General features: G+C 45.0%; 1 protein-coding gene across 2 annotated transcripts in view; it reads left to right on the forward strand.

The window, feature by feature from the left end:
• LOC118112375 (A disintegrin and metalloproteinase with thrombospondin motifs 2) overlaps positions 1 to 21,423 on the forward strand; it is a 113,383-nt gene that overhangs the window by 78,524 nt on the left and 13,436 nt on the right. Inside the window, exons 4-11 of one of the 2 annotated variants that reach the window (XM_035161631.2) lie at positions 7,683 to 7,888; positions 15,838 to 15,921; positions 17,810 to 17,966; positions 18,607 to 18,712; positions 18,963 to 19,106; positions 19,218 to 19,350; positions 20,058 to 20,087; positions 21,217 to 21,330. In XM_035161631.2, the coding sequence (XP_035017522.2) occupies positions 7,683 to 7,888; positions 15,838 to 15,921; positions 17,810 to 17,966; positions 18,607 to 18,712; positions 18,963 to 19,106; positions 19,218 to 19,350; positions 20,058 to 20,087; positions 21,217 to 21,330 (974 nt within the window). The remainder of the gene's footprint in view (positions 1 to 7,682; positions 7,889 to 15,837; positions 15,922 to 17,809; positions 17,967 to 18,606; positions 18,713 to 18,962; positions 19,107 to 19,217; positions 19,351 to 20,057; positions 20,088 to 21,216; positions 21,331 to 21,423) is intronic. The other variant, XM_035161632.2, reaches the window with a different exon arrangement.

Here is a 21,423-nt window from a genome sequence, read left to right on the forward strand (position 1 = left end):
ACGTGTCCATCCTGAATTCAACATTCAGCCAAATGCTATTGAACTCATCATGAAAGTTATAATCAATATTTGTCTTGTCTATATCTGCTGAAGACTGTAAAATCTTTATGGATGGCCACAGCCCACCGATGTGGGTAGGATTTCTCCTGGTGCTGCTAATGGTGGATCTCTGTGAGAGAGAGTCAGTGTGTTTGTTGTGATGGTGACACAACACACAACCCTCTCTCATAGAGGATTGGGGGGGAAGCTAAGAGAGCGTGGCAGAACTGACATCAGTAGGATTATTTTATATTCAATTTCTGCCAAAATATCCCTTTCACCTAAATCTTACACACTGGACCTTTAAGGGGGTATTTTTTGTGTCATTTGGGTTGAAAGGGGACGGCCTCCCCCCTCCCCCCTCATCCCCTTACAACTCACCTTATATATACATACTCACTGTATATACAGCATTTGCATGAGTGTAGCTGTGTGTTTGCAAAGCCACAACTTTTTGACTTGCACAATCCTAGCCATAAAAACATCCACCTCGCTTTATTTACAGAGCAAATGTTGTCAGAAAAAAGAAATGTGATGACAGTGAATGTTTTGCTGGTACGTTCAATATAAACATTTCCTCTTTATGCTGATGAAAACATAATCCAGGCAGAATTATCTCTCGCAAAATATAATGTAAATGAGCTGTATGGTGAACATAATTTTTGGGGGACGGAGTTGATATATGGAGGGAGAGAATTAGGTGACAGAGATAGAGACTGATGAAGAGGGGTTGTTGCAGGGTTGGTGAGCGAGAGGGAGAGAGAGAGCCACAAACCTTTCAGCTAAACAGGAGGCTGAGTTTTATAGGTTCTCCATAAGCTGGACCTGGCTGTCAGCCTCGCTCTCTTCATCTTCCTCTTCGTGCACACACTGTTTCCCAGTGAGACTGATATATCACTGAAGTTTTCTTACATTAAACATACGTGCAGTGGAGCTTGATGAGACCCTGATAACAGATGTAGATAGAATCCGTTTTGTCCGCATTCCGGTGATGTCATGCGTTTACCTCTGCTGCCCTGTCATGGCTGGAGATGTTTTCCAACTTTTTTTGAGACTTTGATAAATGTCTGGCTCTCTGGGGCTAATACAGACAGACGCAGGGAAGGACAGGCGGACAGGCTCTCAGACAGGTCAGCCTCAGACTGGATGAGACCTGCAGTAAGCCCTATATCAGCCTGGCTTTGCTGTCTTATTGGACACTAAGGCTCTCCAGTTTACATCGAGCTCTCCGGATCCAGCCACAGAGAGACGGAGAGTTTGGGGACATGATTGATCTTTGCTTACAATATTGCCTCTGCGGACGTCAGTGATTAGATTACCTTGTTTTGAGATGTGTTTACATGGGCTGTCCTTCTTGCTGTAATTATTGATATTTCAAGAGGCGTTCGCTCGGCTTCGTGCAGCTTGTGAGAAATAACACCACTTCATTTGGGCTCATCTGTGACAACACGTGTGGTCATGAGTGTGAATTTGCATTATAAATGTGTAGGTAACTCTGCACTCGTTATATTGACTTTATAACGAAAAGGCTCAGCCCGGCTAATGAAACCGTGGTGAGTGGCAGGACACGGGGGGGATCGGCGTGCACCCCGGCACAGCAGCAGCCGCCAGCACCGTGCGTCTCTGACAGACAGACAGTTATGTAAGCACTGAGAGCTAAAGGTTGCCTTGTCTCTGGAACCACCAGAAATCCACCCAGGTGTAATATCATGTAATATTAAAAAATGGTCCTCTCCTCCACTTCAGGGAGCACAGCTATAGAGATAAAATGCATCGGCCTAAATATTATAGACATTTGGACGAACTCGCCGCCGAGGCTCGACCACCCAAAACATCTCATCAGCATTATGGAAACGTCTGCCACAAATAAACAGCCCTAACCTAAAGCAGTTATTAATAAATGGGCAAAGTTCAGTGCTTGATGTATGAATAATTATTGTGGTCTTCAGGGAGCTGTCCATGTAAAATTAGATTGCTGCCAACCTAAATAATTAACGGCAGTATGATTATGGGAGGCATAGTTCACTATGTGTTCCACACTCTGTAGCCTTTACAGCTGTCATATGTCAGCAGAGAAATAATGAGCATTCAGTGCGGAGACATCGTGTGGGACAGCGTGGCATGTTGCTACCTGCCCAGATGCTAACAGCAGCGTTAACAGTCAGCTGTCCGAGCCACTCATCACCTTGACAACCCATAAAGCTGTCACCGGGGAGACAAATTGTCCATAGCCCCTGCGAGCTATATGACCAAGACGTGTCCGTAGGTAAATGAGTTCACGTGTGTAGATAACTGTGGCTCCCTGTGGACTGACAGCCTTGATCTCAGGTAAGCACTAATGAGTTCACCTCCTCCCAACACAAATCATAAGCAAAATACACAATAAATAACACTAAAGATTTTAATCACTCCTGGGGGATGACTGCGTGTTTAGGCAGCCGCAGCTAATTCTCTAATATTAATAAACGTATTATAACTTGTTTTGCTTATATTACTGTTTTGTAATAGGCAACTTTTTCACTTTAAGAACTGAAATTTCTCGCCTCTCGGAAATTGTTACAGCAAATATCTAATCAAAGCTCTGTCATTTCTAAAAATCATGCACGTGCATGTGATACAAGTGCACAGAACAGAGCATTACATTCTCAAATGTCACTATGGATATCCACAATCACAATCAGTGCAAATTGTGGGCGTTGAAAGTGACTAATCAAAAGAGCAGAGATGTCAACCACTGGCCCCGCCTCCAAAGTCTCATCGATTGATTTCCTGAGTGAAGCTGCAGACTCTCAGCGGGGCCCCCTGCTTGTGGAACCACACTCGTGCACACTGAACAGAAATGCTCTTCTCAATGCTCTAGCTGGTTTTCTACTCATGGTGCTTTCTGTGGGAGATTTGATACTAAACCACCATTCATGTTCTTCTTAACTCCTGAAATCTGAATCTTATCATCTAAGACATCTTATTTTGATTCTTTGTTTTTGTATTTTTTCAAAAGATATTTTCCCCTAATTTTGACCCAAGCCTCCAAATGTGGGTCTTATCTAAATTCATATTTATACAAGTTAACAACAGCTTAACTTTCTAAGACTTAAACATGTGTACATCATTAAGACAATGTAGGGTAGAGGCTAGGAAATGCCTCAGGGTGACATACAGTGATTCTTGATGCTTGCTGTGAATAACATTGCACACTTGTTTCTCCGTGATAGTTCCTATAGTGTTGCATAGTGATGTAACAAATGAAAAAGAGAGTGTGAGAAAAAAAAAATGTCAGACCCTGGACCCCTTTTTACCTCTGCACAGCTGACCAGTCACAGTGTGGAGATGGTGAGATTGTTGGATTGTCGGTTTCAGAGAGTTATAGAAGTTGCTCAAGACGCTCTGTTGGAATGTAGTGGCACCTTAAAACTAATCAGACCAGACCAACCTCAGCAATCATCCGCTAACTGCCTTCGTCGTCTTTAAGAGCTCGTTTACTGCGTATTTTGTTTCTTTTATAAGTCGATCGGGTGTCGCCGTAAAAGAGCAGCCAACCAGGCTTGTAAAAACATTATATTGTGGGTGTGTGAGTGTGAGTGTGAGTGTGCGCGTGCGTGTGTGTGGTACGCTAGTCGTAATTAATGGATTTATTGAGTCTGCTTAGCTCACTCTCACACACACACACACACACACACACACACACACACACACACACACACAATCCCTCTACCACAGTGTGGCAAAGTTTATTTATATTCAAATTGCTTTACAGATGATTGACAAAATGGATTTAAAATTAAATAAAAATGTTGTGAAACCAATAGAATAAAATAACTAATAATATTAACAATAATAACATTTAAATAAAGCTACATAAAAACCAGAGTAGATCGGTGGGTTTTGAATTTTACTTTAATTTAACTTTTTAAAATATCAATATTTATCAGCTGGAAGGCTGGTCCAGCGACTTGGAGCTGAAAGCAACATCCCCACATGTTGTGGAGGTCAGTCACTGCACAGTAGAGCTGCTGTACGCGGAGCGATGTGCCACCCCTGACTGTCAGTCACCTTAAACCAAAGCCCTGCACTGTAGGTAGATGTGGACTTGACCCGAATCATCATTAGGTGTTCTCTGTCTCTGTTGTTGTGGCTTGTGGTCTCCCCTTACTCCCCCTCTCTCTCTCTCTCTCCCCCCTCCTAATATTCAGCCGGCAACCAGACATTCTTGACATTTGGCAAAGGTTGAAAGACAAAGAACCTTTGTCTCCTAATAAGGCCGCGCTCTATACCCCACCTGAGCATAGTGCGGGAGTGTGTGTGTGTGTGCGTGTGTGTGTGTGACTGTGTGTGTGAGGAGGGCTGCATACGGTGTTTTTTTTTTGCGTGTGATGGTGGCAGTGGAGGGGAGAGGTATGTATATGGGTGGGAGTGAGAAAATGTAAATGAGGATGGAGAACAAGTGGGTAGGACCTGAAAAGAGGAAGGAAAGCTGCAGGTAGGAAGAGACTTGAAGGGTTGTGTGTGTGTGTGTGTGTGTGTGTGTGTGTGTGTGTGTGTGTGTGTGTGTGTGTGTGTGTGTGTGTGTGTGTGTGTGTGTGTGTGTGTGTGTGGTGCACGTGCAGGTAAGAGCTGTGGGAGGATGAGATTTGAGACTGTAAATGATGATGGAGAAAGAAAAAGGGAACATTGTCATGATCAATCCCCTTTAGGTTCAGAGCGATAACAGTTTTAGTAACAAAGGCTAACGGAAGCTATTCCTCGACAACACACCCTGATGCTTCGCCCTCTGCACTCGCAGACACACGCAGACTCGGATGCTCTACAACGGAGCGATATTCTCCATCACTGCAGGAGCTTGAAGCGGAACTCACAACACCCAAGGTCCTTCTGGTCTCCTCTCATCTCTCTCTCTCTCTCATCCATCACACCCCTCAAGCTCTACCTCTCACCTCCCTCGCTGCCTCCCTCCGTCTCTCTTATTCCTCCAAGTTTTTCTCTGGGAAAGAAAAAAAACTTGCTCCGAAACGGCTGAAGCGAGCTGAAAGTAGCGTTTTTAGCAAAAGTAAGCAAGGACAGAGGTGCGATGATGAAATGGAAAGAATTAGACAGTCGCTGCTCGCCACCTGGTCAAGCACCTTCCAACCTTTGGTTCAGTTACGTCTTGTTTTTCCACAGGGCTCGTGTCACTTTGAGTTATCTCGACCGTGTTCCTCTACCTAGCATACAGCTAAGGCCCCGTGCTGTGCGGTGTCCACAGTTATCCGCAGTTTTCCAACACTGCGAGAGCGCTCAACACAATGCAGTTTTTTTTCTGTGTTGTCTCAACATTACATAAGCAAAAGGTAAAAATATCTGGACCTGTCTTTGAAAGCAGATGGGGTGGTTATGACATCAGGCTCGTTAAAGGCAGCCATAACTAGGAAGAGCCAAGGGTTGTTGTGAAGTGCACCGCCTCATATCCAGCTTCCCCTGCTAACAAGACGGCGAAGTGTTCAGTGTGTGTGTGTGTGTGTGTGTGTGTGTGTGTGTGTGTGTGTGTGTGTGTGTGTGTGTGTGTGACAGAGACGAGCTTTGCCATAGAACAAAAAGTATGTGCTGCAATAATCTTTAAATTCTCCTCTCAGGGTCTCTTGTCTTTCGCTATATCCGTCTCTATCTTTGCCCCCACCTCCTGTTTCTCTCTCGTTCTGTGTGGGTATTCTGTCACTCACTGGAATGTGGGCAGATATTCAGACTTCCAGATTCAATCCGCTAGCGACTCAGGAGCCAATATTAGCCATGCGGTCCTTGTTTTACCCATGAGCCCGTTGCCTAGGAAACGTTGCATAAGAGGGAGTGGGAACGCGGGATGCCCCTTGCTGATTGGGAGACAAGGTGGCAGATCACTCTCTCTCCCTCCCTCCCCTTGTCTTCCCTGTATCTTCCTCTTGCATCTTGTTTCTTTCCCCTCCACTCAACACTTGCTCTAACTGTACGTGTCAAAACAGTGGAGCTCCGACGCTCCCCTCATGCCACGTGTTGAATCAACTCAGAATCTTAGCTTTGCAGTCAAAAACATCCATTACAGTTAGTCGGCTCAGCATCCGAGCCTCAGCTAAATTAAGGCTTCTGTTGGACCAGTGATTTATGGCCCAATTGGAAATGTTTGTCCACACGAGCACCTGCGCGCACACACTCGTTCACGCACACACTCCGTGAGCTGAGTTGTGTATCATCCTCTGCTGTGGGAGGCCTTGGCTGGAGTCGGGAAGTATAATGCTTTGTGGATTCCACAGAGACCACATGTTCAAGACTGCATGACTTGGCCTTCCATGGCTTCCATACAAGCGAGGCCATGCTGTGTCTACATACCAGGAGGATGAGAGAGGCAGGAAGAGGGATGATGAGGGAAGAATGGCCTTGGCTCTGAAAACGGGGACAATTTATCTTCTGTATCCTCGCTTCCTGCAAGTCTTTGCCTGGTTTTTAAAGATTTAAAAGGAAACTAGATAAGACTGGGCACTTAAAACATCGTCATTTAGGAGCGTGTGGTCCAAAAATGTCCACACAACTTAACACACACACTCTGACATACCTGTGTAGGCAGAACCACGGAAGTAATTAGTGATCTGAACAAATCAGGGCTGCTGTGGGTTGCACACTTTCCAATGGAATAACCTCGAATTGAGTTTTTCGTGTAATTTGCATTTTTTCCCAGCATGTAGCAAGCCAAGAAAAGAGCAGGGTGGGCAGCCCCTGTGTGAGGGAGCCGTCTTAATCCATGTGTTTAGCAAGCACCATCTGCTGCTTTTATTCAGATGGGAGCAGAAATATTTGGTTGATTAGGAGAGGATCTGCGAAGGATAGCCGCACCGTTGCCACCAGTTACGAGGGACACACATGCTCGATTCTGTCAACTGGTGTCATCGAAAAGTAAACAGAAGACAGACGCACAGACATCAACGTGCGAGTGTTCGGTTGAGTGCACGTGCATATGTGAAAAATGTAATAAGTAATGGCGTTGGACACATGGCAGCTGAGCATTGCAAACATTTACTGAGAGTTAAAACAAGGATTCGGAGCACAGTGAAGTTACAATAATAACACAGGACATTGCACAGCAACATGGTTTATGTCAGGAAATATTCAAAGGGGCTATTATCAACATTTTTTAAACAAAGAATGTGTCAAATGAAATGTCTACTGTGAAACTCCTGCTGTGGTGAGGAACCTGCAGGGATGCATCACCTGACTCTGCTGCTCCCCTCAGCTTTATGGAGCTGTACAGACACTTTCAGCTCTGTCCTACAACTTTCCTTTTGGAAGTGTCATGTTGTCAGCTGGTCTGTCTGTACGTACCTCTCATTCTTGTGATCTCAACATCTCAACAACACCTCGAAGGAGTTTCTTTCGAATTTGGTACAAACATTCACTTGGACTCCAAGAAGAGCTGATTAGATTCTGGGGGTCAAAGGTCACAGTGGCCTCACGAAACATGTTCCTGGCCTATTGAAGGTGATAGTCTGTCCTTAGGGAATTTCTTCACATTTAGTTATCACTTAGATTCAAACATTAACTGGTAAGACTTAAGTGATCAAAGGTCACGGTTACCTGATATAAATCTGGAAAAAATTCTAATTCTAGTTTTTCCTCCCTTTACCTTTTTGTTTTTCCACATCTAGGTGCTGACCTCGGTGGTCTGATGGACCTGGAGTCCCTGTACCGCGGCGTGGAGCAGAGCATCAACCACACGCGAGCAGGGCGAATGCGCAGACAGACGCTGGACAGGGCCTACAACATTGAGGTGCTGCTGGGCGTTGACGACTCAGTGGTCCAGTTTCACGGGAAGGAGCACGTCCAAAAGTACCTGCTCACACTCATGAACATCGTAAGTGTTGCCGGCTCGCACACACACGTCAAATACAAGAATGTGTGATTGAACTGGACACTTGTCATGTTAACTGCCAACGTTTGAGGTATCTCATAATGTGCATGTCTAATACATAGGTTCCCTGATGCCCAGAAGTGACATTTGTTGTCTTTCTTTCCAAAAATTGAATTATTAAATGGGAAAAATGTTCCATTGGAGTTTAATGGGAAATGAGTCACAGAGAGGTCAAAGAAAGGGCTGAATCTAACACACACACACACACACACACACACACACACACACACACACACACACACACACATCATCTGAATGAGGATTCAATTCCCTTCCTACATGTTCTCATCCAGCAATCAGCCGCAGGTAATCCTTTCTTCTCTATCTGAATATGATGAGATTTCATTTGTGTGTGTGTGTGTGTGTGTTAGATGAGCCCTGTGCTCTGAAGGGGCTCCCACATATCGTTTCATCAAGCTTTGTGTCGTGTCATCATTCATTTATTGTGTGTGTGCGTGCATGTGTGTGTGTTTGTATGAGAGAGAGAGAGAGAGAGAGATGCAAAAACAGCAGGTAGTATGCTCCAGGCCACAACAACACTTTGCCAAGCAGTCATACTCCCAGGTGTTTTTACGTGTGCGTGCGTGTGTGTGTCTGTGTGTGTCTGTGCATACACATGTGTTTGTGTGTTGGTGTGACATTGAGCACACTACAGACTATAATCTCTGCAAATTAAACCTGTGGTGAGAGCACCGGTTGCACGAATTTGTGTGCGCGTGCGTGCTCGCATGTGTGTGTGTGCACATCTGTTTCCGTGCACGCACCTGTTTGCTTTTGCTCGTGCTGCGACCACTGCGCAAGGAGCCAATCTCCGACAGTCAAGCAGGTGCAAGCGTTGAGCAACAAATCCTGCCACACCTCTTTGTCTCCGCTCAGCGCTCGACAAAGAACAAGAGCCACTGTGCTCTCTGCCTTCCTCTCAGATATTTGTTAGACAATATGGGAGAGGGGAGTATGCAGCCCTGTCGCAGCCCCCCGCCAATCTCTGGGGAAGAGACGGAGAGACAGAGGGAGAAGGAGTATTTTAAACAGTGCATTCGGAATAAATTACTGACAGCCAGATAAACAGAAATGAATAAATAAGGGTTGCCTCCCACGCGTGGCATCTGGGCGACTTTCTTCTTGAAAGTTTGCTTTGCTCACTTCAGGATGGGTGCTCTCGCTCTCTTTCGCTCGCTCTCGCTCTCTCTTCGTCTCTGGTTTATTTCATCCCCTCTCCGTCTTTCCCTCGCCCTCCCAGTCACTCGGCAGCACTTGCTTTACACTGAGCTCTTTTGCATTGTTGCTCCACCCTGACTGGGGGAGTTTACGTTAACAAAATTTCAACAATGTCTTTTTGATGTACAAAAAAAAAAACGTTCTCAATATAATATGAGTGATAACGTGAGAAGACGTGTCATGTAAACTTAGGAGAAGGATTTTAAAAGACTTGTTTTCCACACATTCCCTCTAAAGGCATTTATACACAGGGTTAGGATTTTGGAATATAGTAACATAAAGACAAATACTTTGCTTTAGACATTATGACTTTATGTTTTACTAATCGAATTTTGGTGAAATCTTAAGTATATTGACGTTTATATTATCATGCGGTTTTTGCAACCCTACCACAAACCAAAGAAAATAAGGGCAGTTTATCAACACTGTGGACCAACGAGTTTATGATATAATTTCTCCTGCTTCCACCTGTTCTTCTCTCCATACATCTGTCCGAATGCATATTAGCACTTTCAACACCTGGAAAAAACAATGTGTGTGAAGTGAATCTGTCTTTTATTACAGCAGCTGTTACTCTGTCCTAGAGACACCCACAAGGCATAAATATAGCACTTAATCTCAGTGCAGATGGTTATTAAGAAAATATACAATATATGCATTGTTTCTCTTAGTCTATTTTCACTCTTCTCAACTAATGTGTGTGTTTGTGTGTGTGAGTGTGTGTGTGTGTGTGCGTGTATATTAAGATAGCGGGCAGTTCCAATGTCTACAGGACATCAAAGCGCTCCCACAGAAATCGACTAAATCCTGTCTGCAAAGTGCGAAGTTCAACAGGAGTGTCAGTGTCAGTGTGTGTGTGTGTGTGTGTGTGTGTGTGTGTGTGTGTGTGTGTGTGTGTGTGTGTGTGTGTGTGTGTGTGTGTGTGTGTGTGTGTGTGTGTGCGTGTGTGAGAGTGTTGGTCGGTAATTCTCTTCCCACTCCTTTCCCATGTGTTTACCTCCCCTCCTCATGTTGTCTTCTTGTTCGATTGCATCAGCGGACCACGGATAAGTTGGACCGTGTGACTCCGTGGAAACTGTCAATGGATGATAATGTTCATACCTACAGGGCTTAGCAGGAATAAACACATCAACAGACACAGTGTAAAAGAAGACAGAAAAAATATGACAGCTTAATATCACGAGCCCATTAATGTCCTTTACAAACATGCACATAAATCAACTGGATTTAAAAAAGTTTGGTGGCAACAATGATGTTGTTAATGTAGTGTGGGCCAAATGCCAAGTGGAAGGCATGGTGCAGTAATCTTCCTGTGGCGACCATCGTGGTGATAGATTTAGTAACCAACAATGATCTGTCTGTCTACCTGTCTGCCCCCCCCCCCACCCCCACTAATGGAGACCTTTAGAGAGGTGCTGCATGGTGTTAATCACACTCCCCATGGATATGAAAAGTCACTGGTGACGAGGGAGAGCTGTGTGTGTGTGTGTGTTTAATTTTAACGATGTGTGTTGGTGGACTGAGGTGTATTTTATCTGCACCTCCAATATGTGAAAAGCATCTTTTCCTGTAAGAGCCGTCTGGAAGTGGTGCGCGTCAACAACGGTCTTGTTTTCACCGAAGCTCGTGGAGAAGGAGAAAAGTCATGTTAATAAGTGGCAGGAAGCAGACGTAGTCCAGGTAACAGGGGGCACTATGCTAGTTAGAGGTGCTAGTTCGAGGTGTAACAGATCAGGAGCACTGAGAGTTTTTTTTTTAAATATTCCTATGTGTGTGTTGACAGAAAGATGTGAAGATGAGAAGACGTCCAAACAAACTTGTCTAATTTATGTCTTTTTCCAGCCAGATTTTATTAGATGACTCAGTTCTGTCTCACCACCAGCTGAGGGTGTTTGTAAGACATATTTTCAAAAAACATTTCTAGTCAAATTTCAATTGCTTATTAAATGAAGTCCACTCTCCATGATGGGTTGATTAAAACACATGAGCTCAGTGTCGAAGCGCTGTGAAAATATTCATGTTATTACATGAATGTATTTTAAGCCTTCGTGAGCTTATTACGAGTGTTTGCGTTGGTTAAAGGAAACAGACAAATCCAGGTAGAAGTAGATAAAGTATTTCATCGTGTGCTGCTTTAATATATAAGGCGTCATTGTAATAATAAATGTAGGTGTGAATCTATGGATGAGGTGCCAGCAGCTGATGAAACAACTTGTCGCTGCGCTGTGACAGAATTACTCTTGTTCCTGGGTTTCATTCTCAGTTATCCCTTCTTTATCCGGTCTTTTAGAAGATTTGACCTCTTTTTGTTTGTTTGTTGCACGTCTCCATGCTCCTTGTTTTCATGCTTCAGGTTTTAATTCAGTCTGTAACCCCGCAGTGGCATTTCAAAAACAAACGTACAGAGCAACACCTGCAGAACTGAAATAATAATCTTTTCAGATCCTGCAGAAGGTTTATTTACATGAATTTAGATTTTAAACAGGAGTAAAGCAGGGTCTACGTTTTCTTGTTGTAATGCACATAAACAAACTAAAGTGTCACGGCTCTTTTAAACGATAGACTGTAAAAGTGAAGCCAAAGTATCTCAATCGCCACCTGCTGGCTGGCTGTGCTGACGGTCATAAACCCTTCCTCCTCCTCCATGGTAGTGGATGGGACATGGACCAAACTGAAAGTCAGAGTACTCTTGAAATATACTTTAGTTAGTTCTGATCACACTGATGTTTGTTCAAATGTTAATTTTTTCAGTAGGTTCAGTTTAACTTGTTTATTTGCTAAAAAAATATTTTTCAAAAACAGGGAGACATCATGATTGACAGCTGAAACTGACTCACGAGTCGAGCGTGTGTATTGGTGGGACCTCGATACCGTGGCTCCGTCCCTCCGGCTCTTAATTAACAAAATGTCAGCGTTCATGTCTGGGATATTTTGGCTTCATTTCTGGATAGTGGGAAGAAGTCAAGAGGCGTCCACCTTTAAAGTCTATGATTCAAGACAGTGGCAGTTTTCTCCTACCTTACCTTGTCCTACTTGCAGAGTTAAGTAGCAAACCCTGTCTGCATAATTTATCCCAAAGTAATGATTTTGTGCCTCGCTGACCTCTAGGCCTGCATTACTTACTACACATAGAGACTCGCACACAGACACACACAGCTGGAAAATCTGGGCTACCTGGGACACATGTAACCTGACAACAGGCGTCACCCTTCACAAAGCATCACAGCGCAGCCAGCAGCATTAATGACAACTGAGAGCTGCCCGGACAGATGCAGGAACCGTGAGTGTTGGGTGTTAAAGGGATAGTTCACAGAAAAATGAAAATTCACTCATTGTCTACTCACCACTATTTCGATGGAGGGGTGGGTGAAGTGTCTGAGTCCACAAAACACTTTTGGAGTTTCAGGGGTTAACAACGTTGCAGCCAAATACCACCAGTAGCTGGTGTTCACTTCTTCAAACTTAAGAAAACAACAGACAAAACACATAAGACCCCTCCCTTTAATGTGCGTATGCACGGGTAAACACATTTAGTGTGTATGTGGGTGTGTTAGGGATTATGAATTCTTCTAGTGTAAATCTGTGTGTGACGTGTTACAGTGAAGCTTAAGCTGGGACTGAAGGGACTCTACACTGTGTGCGTGCGTGCGTGCGTGTGTGTGTGTCTCTCATTAGAGTGGAACTTGTGGTGTCGGGGTCACCTGGAAGTCCTAATTGGCCAGTTGTCAAGGAAACGGGCTGGATCAGGCCAAGTGTGAACTGACCCACCCAAGTGTCGTCTCAGACAAACAAACATGGTCACTCACACACATCCACCGAGTGGTTGTGTGTTGCTCTCATATAATTCATCCTGCCACGATAACGAGGGAATGAGACAAATGAGAGACAGAAATACCAGTAGACGGACGGACAGACGGACAGACAGACGGACAGACGGACAGACAGAGAGACAGACAGACAGAGAGACAGACAGGCAGGCAGAGAGACAGACAGGCAGGCAGAGAGACAAGTTAAGACGAGTTAAGATAAAGACACACACACACATTCCCCCTCCCTCCCTCTCTTACATACTCAGCCTCAGACAGGGTTAAACTGCGAAAACAACAGGAACCTCTCTTTGTTTGATGGTTACCTAGCAACTCTGTCTTTTTAATGAGTAAAAGGAGCATCCAAAACATGAACTGAAGGTCACTAGGAGTAAAAAACAACTTTTCCCCGTCTTATCCTGTGTCCAAACTCTTCACTTCAGAAGCTAAAGCTTATTATCAAATATTAAATTAGCCAGTTCAATATCCATCCATCCGTTACCTACAAGGCTTATCCTGGGTTGGAGGGGGACATTGGGCGGAGACAGGGTACAGCCTGGACAGGCAAACACACATATACATTCCCACCTATGAACAATTCAGAGTCTCCAATTAACCAATTAACTCCTGTCTGCATGTCTTTGGAGTGGGGAAGGAGATGTGACTGTGCCAGAGGAAACCCAGACAGACACAGGGATGCAAACCTGCCAACGCCACACAAAAACACTCTAAGATCCAAACTGGGAGCCTGCTTGCGGGAAGGCGACAGTGCATCTATAGGAATCTTTCAGTTAATTATCCTGCTCGGCTTTTTAATGTGCAATGATTGATGATTTGATGATTTACTTAAATTACCCGAGAAGCATCACACAGTAAATCTCAGTTTTTGCCTCGAGACTCCAGATGTTTTACAGTAAGTGTGTGGCTGACATGTTTTACAGACACATTAAAACGGGCAGAATCGAGTGCATTCGGAGTTTGACCTCATCTTCTGCCACATAAAATGTTGGCCTCTTGCAATTTGTCTTACTTTATTTGGGTTTAATACCAAAACTCTTTGAATGCAGTTGTGTTGGCTTGCCTGTTGACCACGATCTTAAGCATTACTCTGTCCTATCCCTCACATAAAACCCTGTTTAATCGACAGTTGAAGGTCAAAACATCACATTTATTGTCACAGATTAATTAAAATCTCTATTATTTATCATGTTCCAGTATTTGAAAAGCTCGGCTGCCCACAAGATGCGTCTGTCCTTGCGTAAAATACCCCTTCCACTGAAACTGCTAATGTAATTAGTGTATCTGATCATTTACAAGGGAGCTGTTCCTAATAACACAAAGGCCATGCATTAGCGAAAATCAAACATTTCTAAACAAGACGTAAAGCCGCTGCAATCTTAATCAAATACGTTCATTCCAGACACTTTGCAGTTAATAAATTAGTGTTCAGCCTCGAAGCATCACTCAATTGTTCCTAATAGCATGGTGGAACTTTACACCGCATATGGAAAAGAGTTTAGTTCAAAGTAAAGTTACTCCAAACCCCGTCTCTGCAGCTCCACGCTGCATTTGTTTCCTAAGAATCGTTTCCACTGCCTTCTGAGCTCCTCTCTCACTTCGCCTCCTGCTCTCCTCTCTGCTTCTTGTCTCTTCCCCTCTGCCATCTCTGTCTCTAGCATTCCTCGACTCTCGCTCGTACCTTTCTCTCATTGGATGTGTCTGCAGTTGTGTTCCTCATCTCTGTGCCCGTGTGTGTGTGTGTGTGTGTGTGTGTGTGTGTGTGTGTGTGTGTGTGTGTGTGTGTGTGTGTGTGTATACAGTATGTGTCTTCTTCTTGGTAGCTTGTCCATCAGCCATCTCATTATGGCTGTCTGTTTTTACATCCCTTTGCCTCATTAGGCACCGCACACAGCCACTGAGGACAGCAGGCCTCAACTCCAGTGCCAATTTCCCTCTCTTTCTCTCTCTCTCTCTCTCTCGCTCTATATATATATATATATATATATTCACCTCCCTTTCTCTGTCTCCCCCCTTTCTCTGTCTCCCCCTCTTTCTCTGTCTCCCCCTCTTTCTCTCTTTCCCTCACTTTGTGTTTGTGTGTTTTCTCACCAGTGCAGTGCTCTTTGCATCTCCCCTGTCACACATTACCTCATGTCCTTGCATTAGGCTGTTTCCTTCCCTTGCGTCTTCTTTCCTTCGTCTCCTCTCCATCTGTGCTCATGGGAAACTGAGTTCCTTGCACTCTCTGGACCTCCCCGTCTTAATGAATTGGGAAAACCACTCTAATCGACCAATTATGTGGAAAAGATCGACAGAGCATCTCAACCCTTTTTTTTCCCTTCAAGGGATAGTTGGCTAAAATATGTCCTAAAATATGTAAATTTGGTTTCTTCCAGAGTTTGATGGAAAGATTGATTCTCATATCACATTTAATATGACAGCAGAAACAATTTTGCCTCCAGAGGAATAGACATAAGTCCCTGAAAAACCTCATATTGTATACAATACAATTTCTGCATAAATTCTACACAAAGAGATATATTGTTTGTTAATTGTTGAGGTTTAGAGGTGGATTTTGTTTTGGTTATAATCTTTTGTTTTGAGTCAGCGTTGCAAAGCTAAGCTAACCAGTTACTATAGCTTCATATTTAACAGTGTATGAAGGTGATTTTCACATTTTCCAATATGATAATACTTACTTTATAAAATGTGACTTACAACACTTGGCGGTGTATTATAAAGTGAGAAAGCACTTTATGACCATGTTTTAATGCTGATCTCACCCTCACAGCTCAAAAATGAATCTTATTAATGGCTTATATATTTTAGCCTTTGCTGATATCTGTGTTTCTTTGTATGTGATTCCAGGTGAATGAGATCTACCACGACCAGTCTTTGGGAGCAACGATCAACGTGGTGCTGGTGCGGATTATCATGCTGGGCTACGGCAAGGTAAGACACACGTTCTGCAGAAAAGTTGGCACAGCTACAGTTCCTGGAAAGTGCATTTCTTCTTTCTCTATTCGCACCATCTTTGATACGAGGGTTTTTGCTCCAATCGCTTTAAGAACCTACAGTAAGCACAGCCAAGTTGTACACACACTTATAAACAAACATGCCGACACACACACACCCATCAGCACGCACTGATGCCCGGAGCCTGTTATTCCAGTGGACTGAGCAAAAGAGGAACTAAAAGCATGCAGCGTCCCAGGGGAGTGTTTTCAAGTCGCACGCCTTCACAGTTCAGCACCAAAGCACACAGAAACTCTGCCCGTTATGCAATCAGCCTTCCTCCCAGTGGGCTGCAGCACAGAATCATGGGAAGTCCAGGTAAACAATCAATGATAGCCCTCCCTCATTCATAAACCGGACGATGGGGGTAGCATCGTTTTCTTCCTCGACTGTAACTCTATCTGCCCGTTTGTGCTGAAGGGAGGAAGAGAGAGAATAGGAGAGAAGGGAAAACAGATAAAGAAGCGAGAGATGGCAGGAGTGGAGGGGGGCAGGGGTTACCCCCACAGGATGATGCAAATGATTTTACTGCTGGATAGGTGCTTTGTGATATGATGCTGTAGCCTTATCTCTTCCTCTCCTCTCTGCATGACTACAGTCCCAGTGGAGCCAGGGAACACACACACACACACACACACACACACACACACACACACACACACACACACACACACACACACACACACACACACACACACGCACACTCCTCCATTGGTCATTCTGGGCCAGCCCTTATGCAGCTTCAGCCAAAGCTCTGGCTGTCTATCATCCCCAATTACCGTGGCAACAGAGCTGCACCCAGACAGCCTGCAGATTGGCTATGTGACCCTGAATGCAGGCGCACCCACACACCCACGCTTCACACACACCAACATAACGTGTTCCCTGGGATACACACCACTACAAAAAACATTTTCGAAAAGATCATAAAAATACTTTGAAACACACCCAAGCACCTGATGAACAGGAGAACGCACACAAACGTGCACAGCGCAGCCTGACTGGTGTTTGTGCAGCGTCCTGACGTCCCGATCCATCATGTGTGCAGACGCAGGCCATATGTCTCTGCTGCTGCGCGCTCACGCAACACACACTTCGGCGGTTTGATTCAGTGCACTCACTCAATGTGCATGTGTGCAAACAGCGAAGAAATGTAGAAAGTGAGGCGGAGAGGAAGCAGAGGGAGGGAGAGATGGAAAGACTTGCACTGCAGAACGAGGGGACGAGAGGGTAGGGGAGGAGAGGGGAGATCCTAATGAGGAAGTGCATGAGAGGTGAAGATGAATGGAGAGAATTGCCGGCATCTGGGTCTTTGTGTGGGTGTCGGTGTCATGCATTTGATCATAAGTAAATATTCTGTAATTGGACAAGTTTTTTGGACTATTTGTGCATCGCTCATTAATTTAATATGCGGCTCTGTGTTCAGTTTCATGTTCATCATTGAAATCATCAGGATTACAGGATCCTAAGCCAATTGGTGTGTGTGTGTGTGTGTGTGTGTGTGTGTGTGTGTGTGTGTGTGTGTGTGTGTGTGTGTGTGTGTGTGTGTGTGTGTGTGTGTGTGTGTGTGTGTGTGTGCGCGTGTGTGCATGTGTGAGAAATGGAGAGCGAGAGCGTGTTGTACACCTCAGCAATTCGCAGGATATGCTGACAGTATATAACATTGTGACACTGCCCTCTACAGGGTTGAATAAAATGTTGTTGTACCAGAACTGAAACAAGAAGCAGGAGGAATTCCCTGTTTTCCTACAATATCAACACACTCTTCTCTTTGCCTTTTTGTGTGTGTGTGTGTGTGTGTTTGTGCGTGTGTCTTTCTCTCCAGTCCATGAGTCTGATCGAACTGGGGAACCCATCTCAGAGTCTGGAGAACGTGTGTCGCTGGGCCTTCCTGCAGCAGAAGCAGGACACAGGGGACGCCGAGTATCACGACCACGCCATCTTCCTCACGCGACAGGAATTCGGCCCCACGGGAATGCAGGGTAATACAGGGACACGCACACAACAAAGTGTTCATAAGTTTTAACACAGCACGTATGTCCAAGTTGCGTGTCAGGACTTAAAACTCATAGGCTAAACTCCCCTTCTTCCTTCCTTTGCCTTATGCAGCGTCCTAGTGCACCATGGGTTGGGTTGTTGGTGGTTTTCTGTGCAGCAGAGTGCAGACTAACAGGCAGGCCCAGGGGAGACGCCTCTAAGGGCAGTGGCCTAGCTATCCAGAAGCCCTTCAGCTGCCCTTGGGCTCAGCCTTCAGCAGCAGAAAATCAATAGACAGAGCAGGACCAGCCACAGCTCCACAATTAAAGGCAGTGCGGGACAGACAAGCACACAGGGAGTTGGAGATTGGCATTTAGGGTTAGGATCCAGGCCCAACTAAGAAAAAGGGATGAATATTTATAAAATACGTTTCATATTAAGGTTGAGTGTAAGAACAGTTCACCCTCATTGGTTTCATCTCACTGATCATTGGGTTCTTTTGACTGACAGATGCACAAATGAGTCTGTTTCTATCATATTTAGTTTAACATTGAACATTTCAAAGGTTTTTTCTCTCCCTGAAGGTTTCAGTACAATAATATAAGAAAGTTTTTAAAACCCGTGTCTCTCCTCCCCGTTGCCAAGGTTACGCCCCAGTGACAGGCATGTGTCACCCTGTGAGGAGCTGCACTTTGAACCACGAGGATGGCTTCTCCTCTGCCTTCGTGGTGGCACACGAGACCGGACACGTGTAAGTTCGCCGCTGTAATGATGTCTTCAAGCTTTCTTACATGGCACAGCAACAGACAACAAAGCAGTTAGTTAAAGGACGGTATTGATTTATTACGGTTTTGCTTCATTGGCCACCGCCTCCCTCCTTTGTTCCCTGGCTGTACTTCTCCTCCCACACGTTCCTAATCTGTCTCCGCCGGTACGTCTCATTTTGTCTCCCCCTCTCTGTCTCTCTCTCTCTCTCTCTCTCTCTCTCTCTCTCCGGGCAGGTTGGGGATGGAGCACGACGGCCAGGGGAACCGCTGCGGAGACGAGGTGCACATGGGCAGCATCATGGCCCCGCTGGTGCAAGCTGCCTTCCACCGCTTCCACTGGTCCAGATGTAGCATGCAAGAGCTGGGACGCTACCTGCAGTGAGACTCAAGCACTCTTCAAACATAGACACACACTTACACAAGGAAAATGCAGAAAATTAAATCTCATCCTGTGTATTTTTTGTTGTTTTTTTTCTCGACCGCTCTTAGATCCTACGACTGTCTCCGTGACGACCCCTTCGACCACAACTGGCCCTCCCTGCCGCAGCTCCCTGGTTTGCACTACTCCATGAACGAACAGTGTCGCTTCGACTTTGGTGTGGGCTACACGATGTGCACCGCGGTAAGAGATCCCCATAGTCTGACTTTACTAACATCGGTAGGTTATAAGATCTTGCTCTGACTGCACTGCTATGATGAGGGACTGCTGTAGGAGTGAGCGACATCTTAAATACTCAGAGTTGAGGTTGGCAGCAGACGTTTCTTTATAGAATGACTCTGAGTTGAATTTCTTAGCACAGATACATTTTGTAGCTCTAACTCTTCCTGTAGTAACTGAGCGCAGCACTGACGTCTATCTCTGATCTGCACTGTAATGAAATATCAGTCAAACATACACAGCCACTCACGTTCCTCTGATGTCTTCTGCTTTCCTCTCCGGGCCACTGGCGGGATTGACATCTTGCTTAAAAGCAGGTAATTGGCTTTGATAGCTTTTTACTTTTTTTTTTTATTAATGTTAGATATGATAAGTAAGATTTATTTTTACACCGCACTTACCTCGATACCACAGTGCCTTTACATGAACCCCGTCACAAACAGTGTTCCTGTAAACACAATACGTCGCACAGTAGACGAGCCTCAGCTGCAGCATCTGGCCAGACATCTTTACCCTCCACCCCCTGTCACCTCTCAGCCGATCTATGACTGTGAAGCCACTGTGGCACGCTGTTGGGAAGCTGTTGCTTGAGTTACAAAGGGCTTGTTCCGGGGCTTTGCACACATTGCTAGATTACCCTCTATTCTCTTGTCAAACCCATTCCCCCTCAGCTACAAAAGGCGGGCCAGTCAGGAACGCAGGTAAGGTAACCCCACCTCCCGGAAGACATGTGGCCCGTCATTTGTTTTCTCAGACTTTGTTTTTTTTTGTTGTTTTTCTATTTGTCCTCTGAAGTTGTAATTGTTTGTAACGTTGCTCCTTACTTTTCTGTTACTGTACTTTGTTTCTATGTTCTACCCATCGTCATATTTTGGGCGTTAGTCTGCAGGATTCTAAAATGCTCATATTTCAAAAGAAAGAGGCTTTAAAATCCCTAAAAAAAACACACTGACTCTACTGGTTCACTGGTTCAGCTGCTGAACTGTAGTATACCTCGACTCTTTTCCTGCAAATCTGTGTTGGATCACTGCAGCGCTGGCAGGAAAAGCCTCATTATATTGGCACACTCGTGACTTTAAAAGAGTGGAAAAGGTTGGAAAGATGTCTTTTCCAGCCAAGGGGAAAAGGGGAAAGAGCCAGAACAGAGGCTGTTTTTCCATGTTTAACTTCAGCTTTTAGGATCCTCCAGTCTGATGTCATTGGTGATTACCTATCACAGTCTAGTCATTGATTGTGATTGATTGTCGCCCCCTGACCTGAAAAGGTCCCCTGGGGTCATGGTCGGTAGGCGAATCTGTGAACAGGAGGGAGGAGGGCACAGCCCCTCAGACACTGGACTGCGGGGTTACTTTGGTGGCATCCTCATCAATGGTTCATATCAGACAAGGAGGAGAATTTTGTCCTTGATCTGTGTCGGGGAGCATTTCAGAGGTCACAGAGACCTCGCCTTTTGGCCTTTTGACCTTTTGCCCTCTGCCCTCTGACCTCCCTCTTGACCTAATTAAATCACGGCTGTATCATTTCGAGAGTCTTGTCGCTCTCTCTCATCCTTTGGTTTGCATGGCTGTGTGTTTCACAGTGGAGCGTAGTGTACAGTGCAGTGACACGGTGCCGGGTCGGTGTTCATGTTGTTGGGTATTCTACTGTTGTGGTAATTGTTGTTGTGAAATCTCTCTTCTCATCCCTCTTTTATTTCCTGTTTTCAGTGTTTAGTCTCATTCCAGCTCTCTCATGATGGTTGATTTGTCTTGTACTGAAGGTCACCCAGTGTGTGTGCTGCATGTTCGGACCGTTGATTGTAAGAAGGAGTCTCTCTTTGTGCCCCCGCAGTATCGCACATTTGACCCATGTAAGCAGCTGTGGTGTAGCCACCCAGACAATCCCTTCTTCTGCAAGACCAAGAAAGGACCACCCATTGATGGCACCATGTGTGGGAACGGGAAGGTAATTATACACCACTGTACTTCAACATACATTATGTCTGAGGAAAAAAATCGTGTGATGGCAACATGAAACCACATCTGTCTTGGCCTGTTG

The sequence above is a fragment of the Hippoglossus stenolepis genome, chromosome 7 (genome assembly GCF_022539355.2).
Source record: "Hippoglossus stenolepis isolate QCI-W04-F060 chromosome 7, HSTE1.2, whole genome shotgun sequence".
Classification (NCBI taxonomy): domain Eukaryota; kingdom Metazoa; phylum Chordata; class Actinopteri; order Pleuronectiformes; family Pleuronectidae; genus Hippoglossus; species Hippoglossus stenolepis.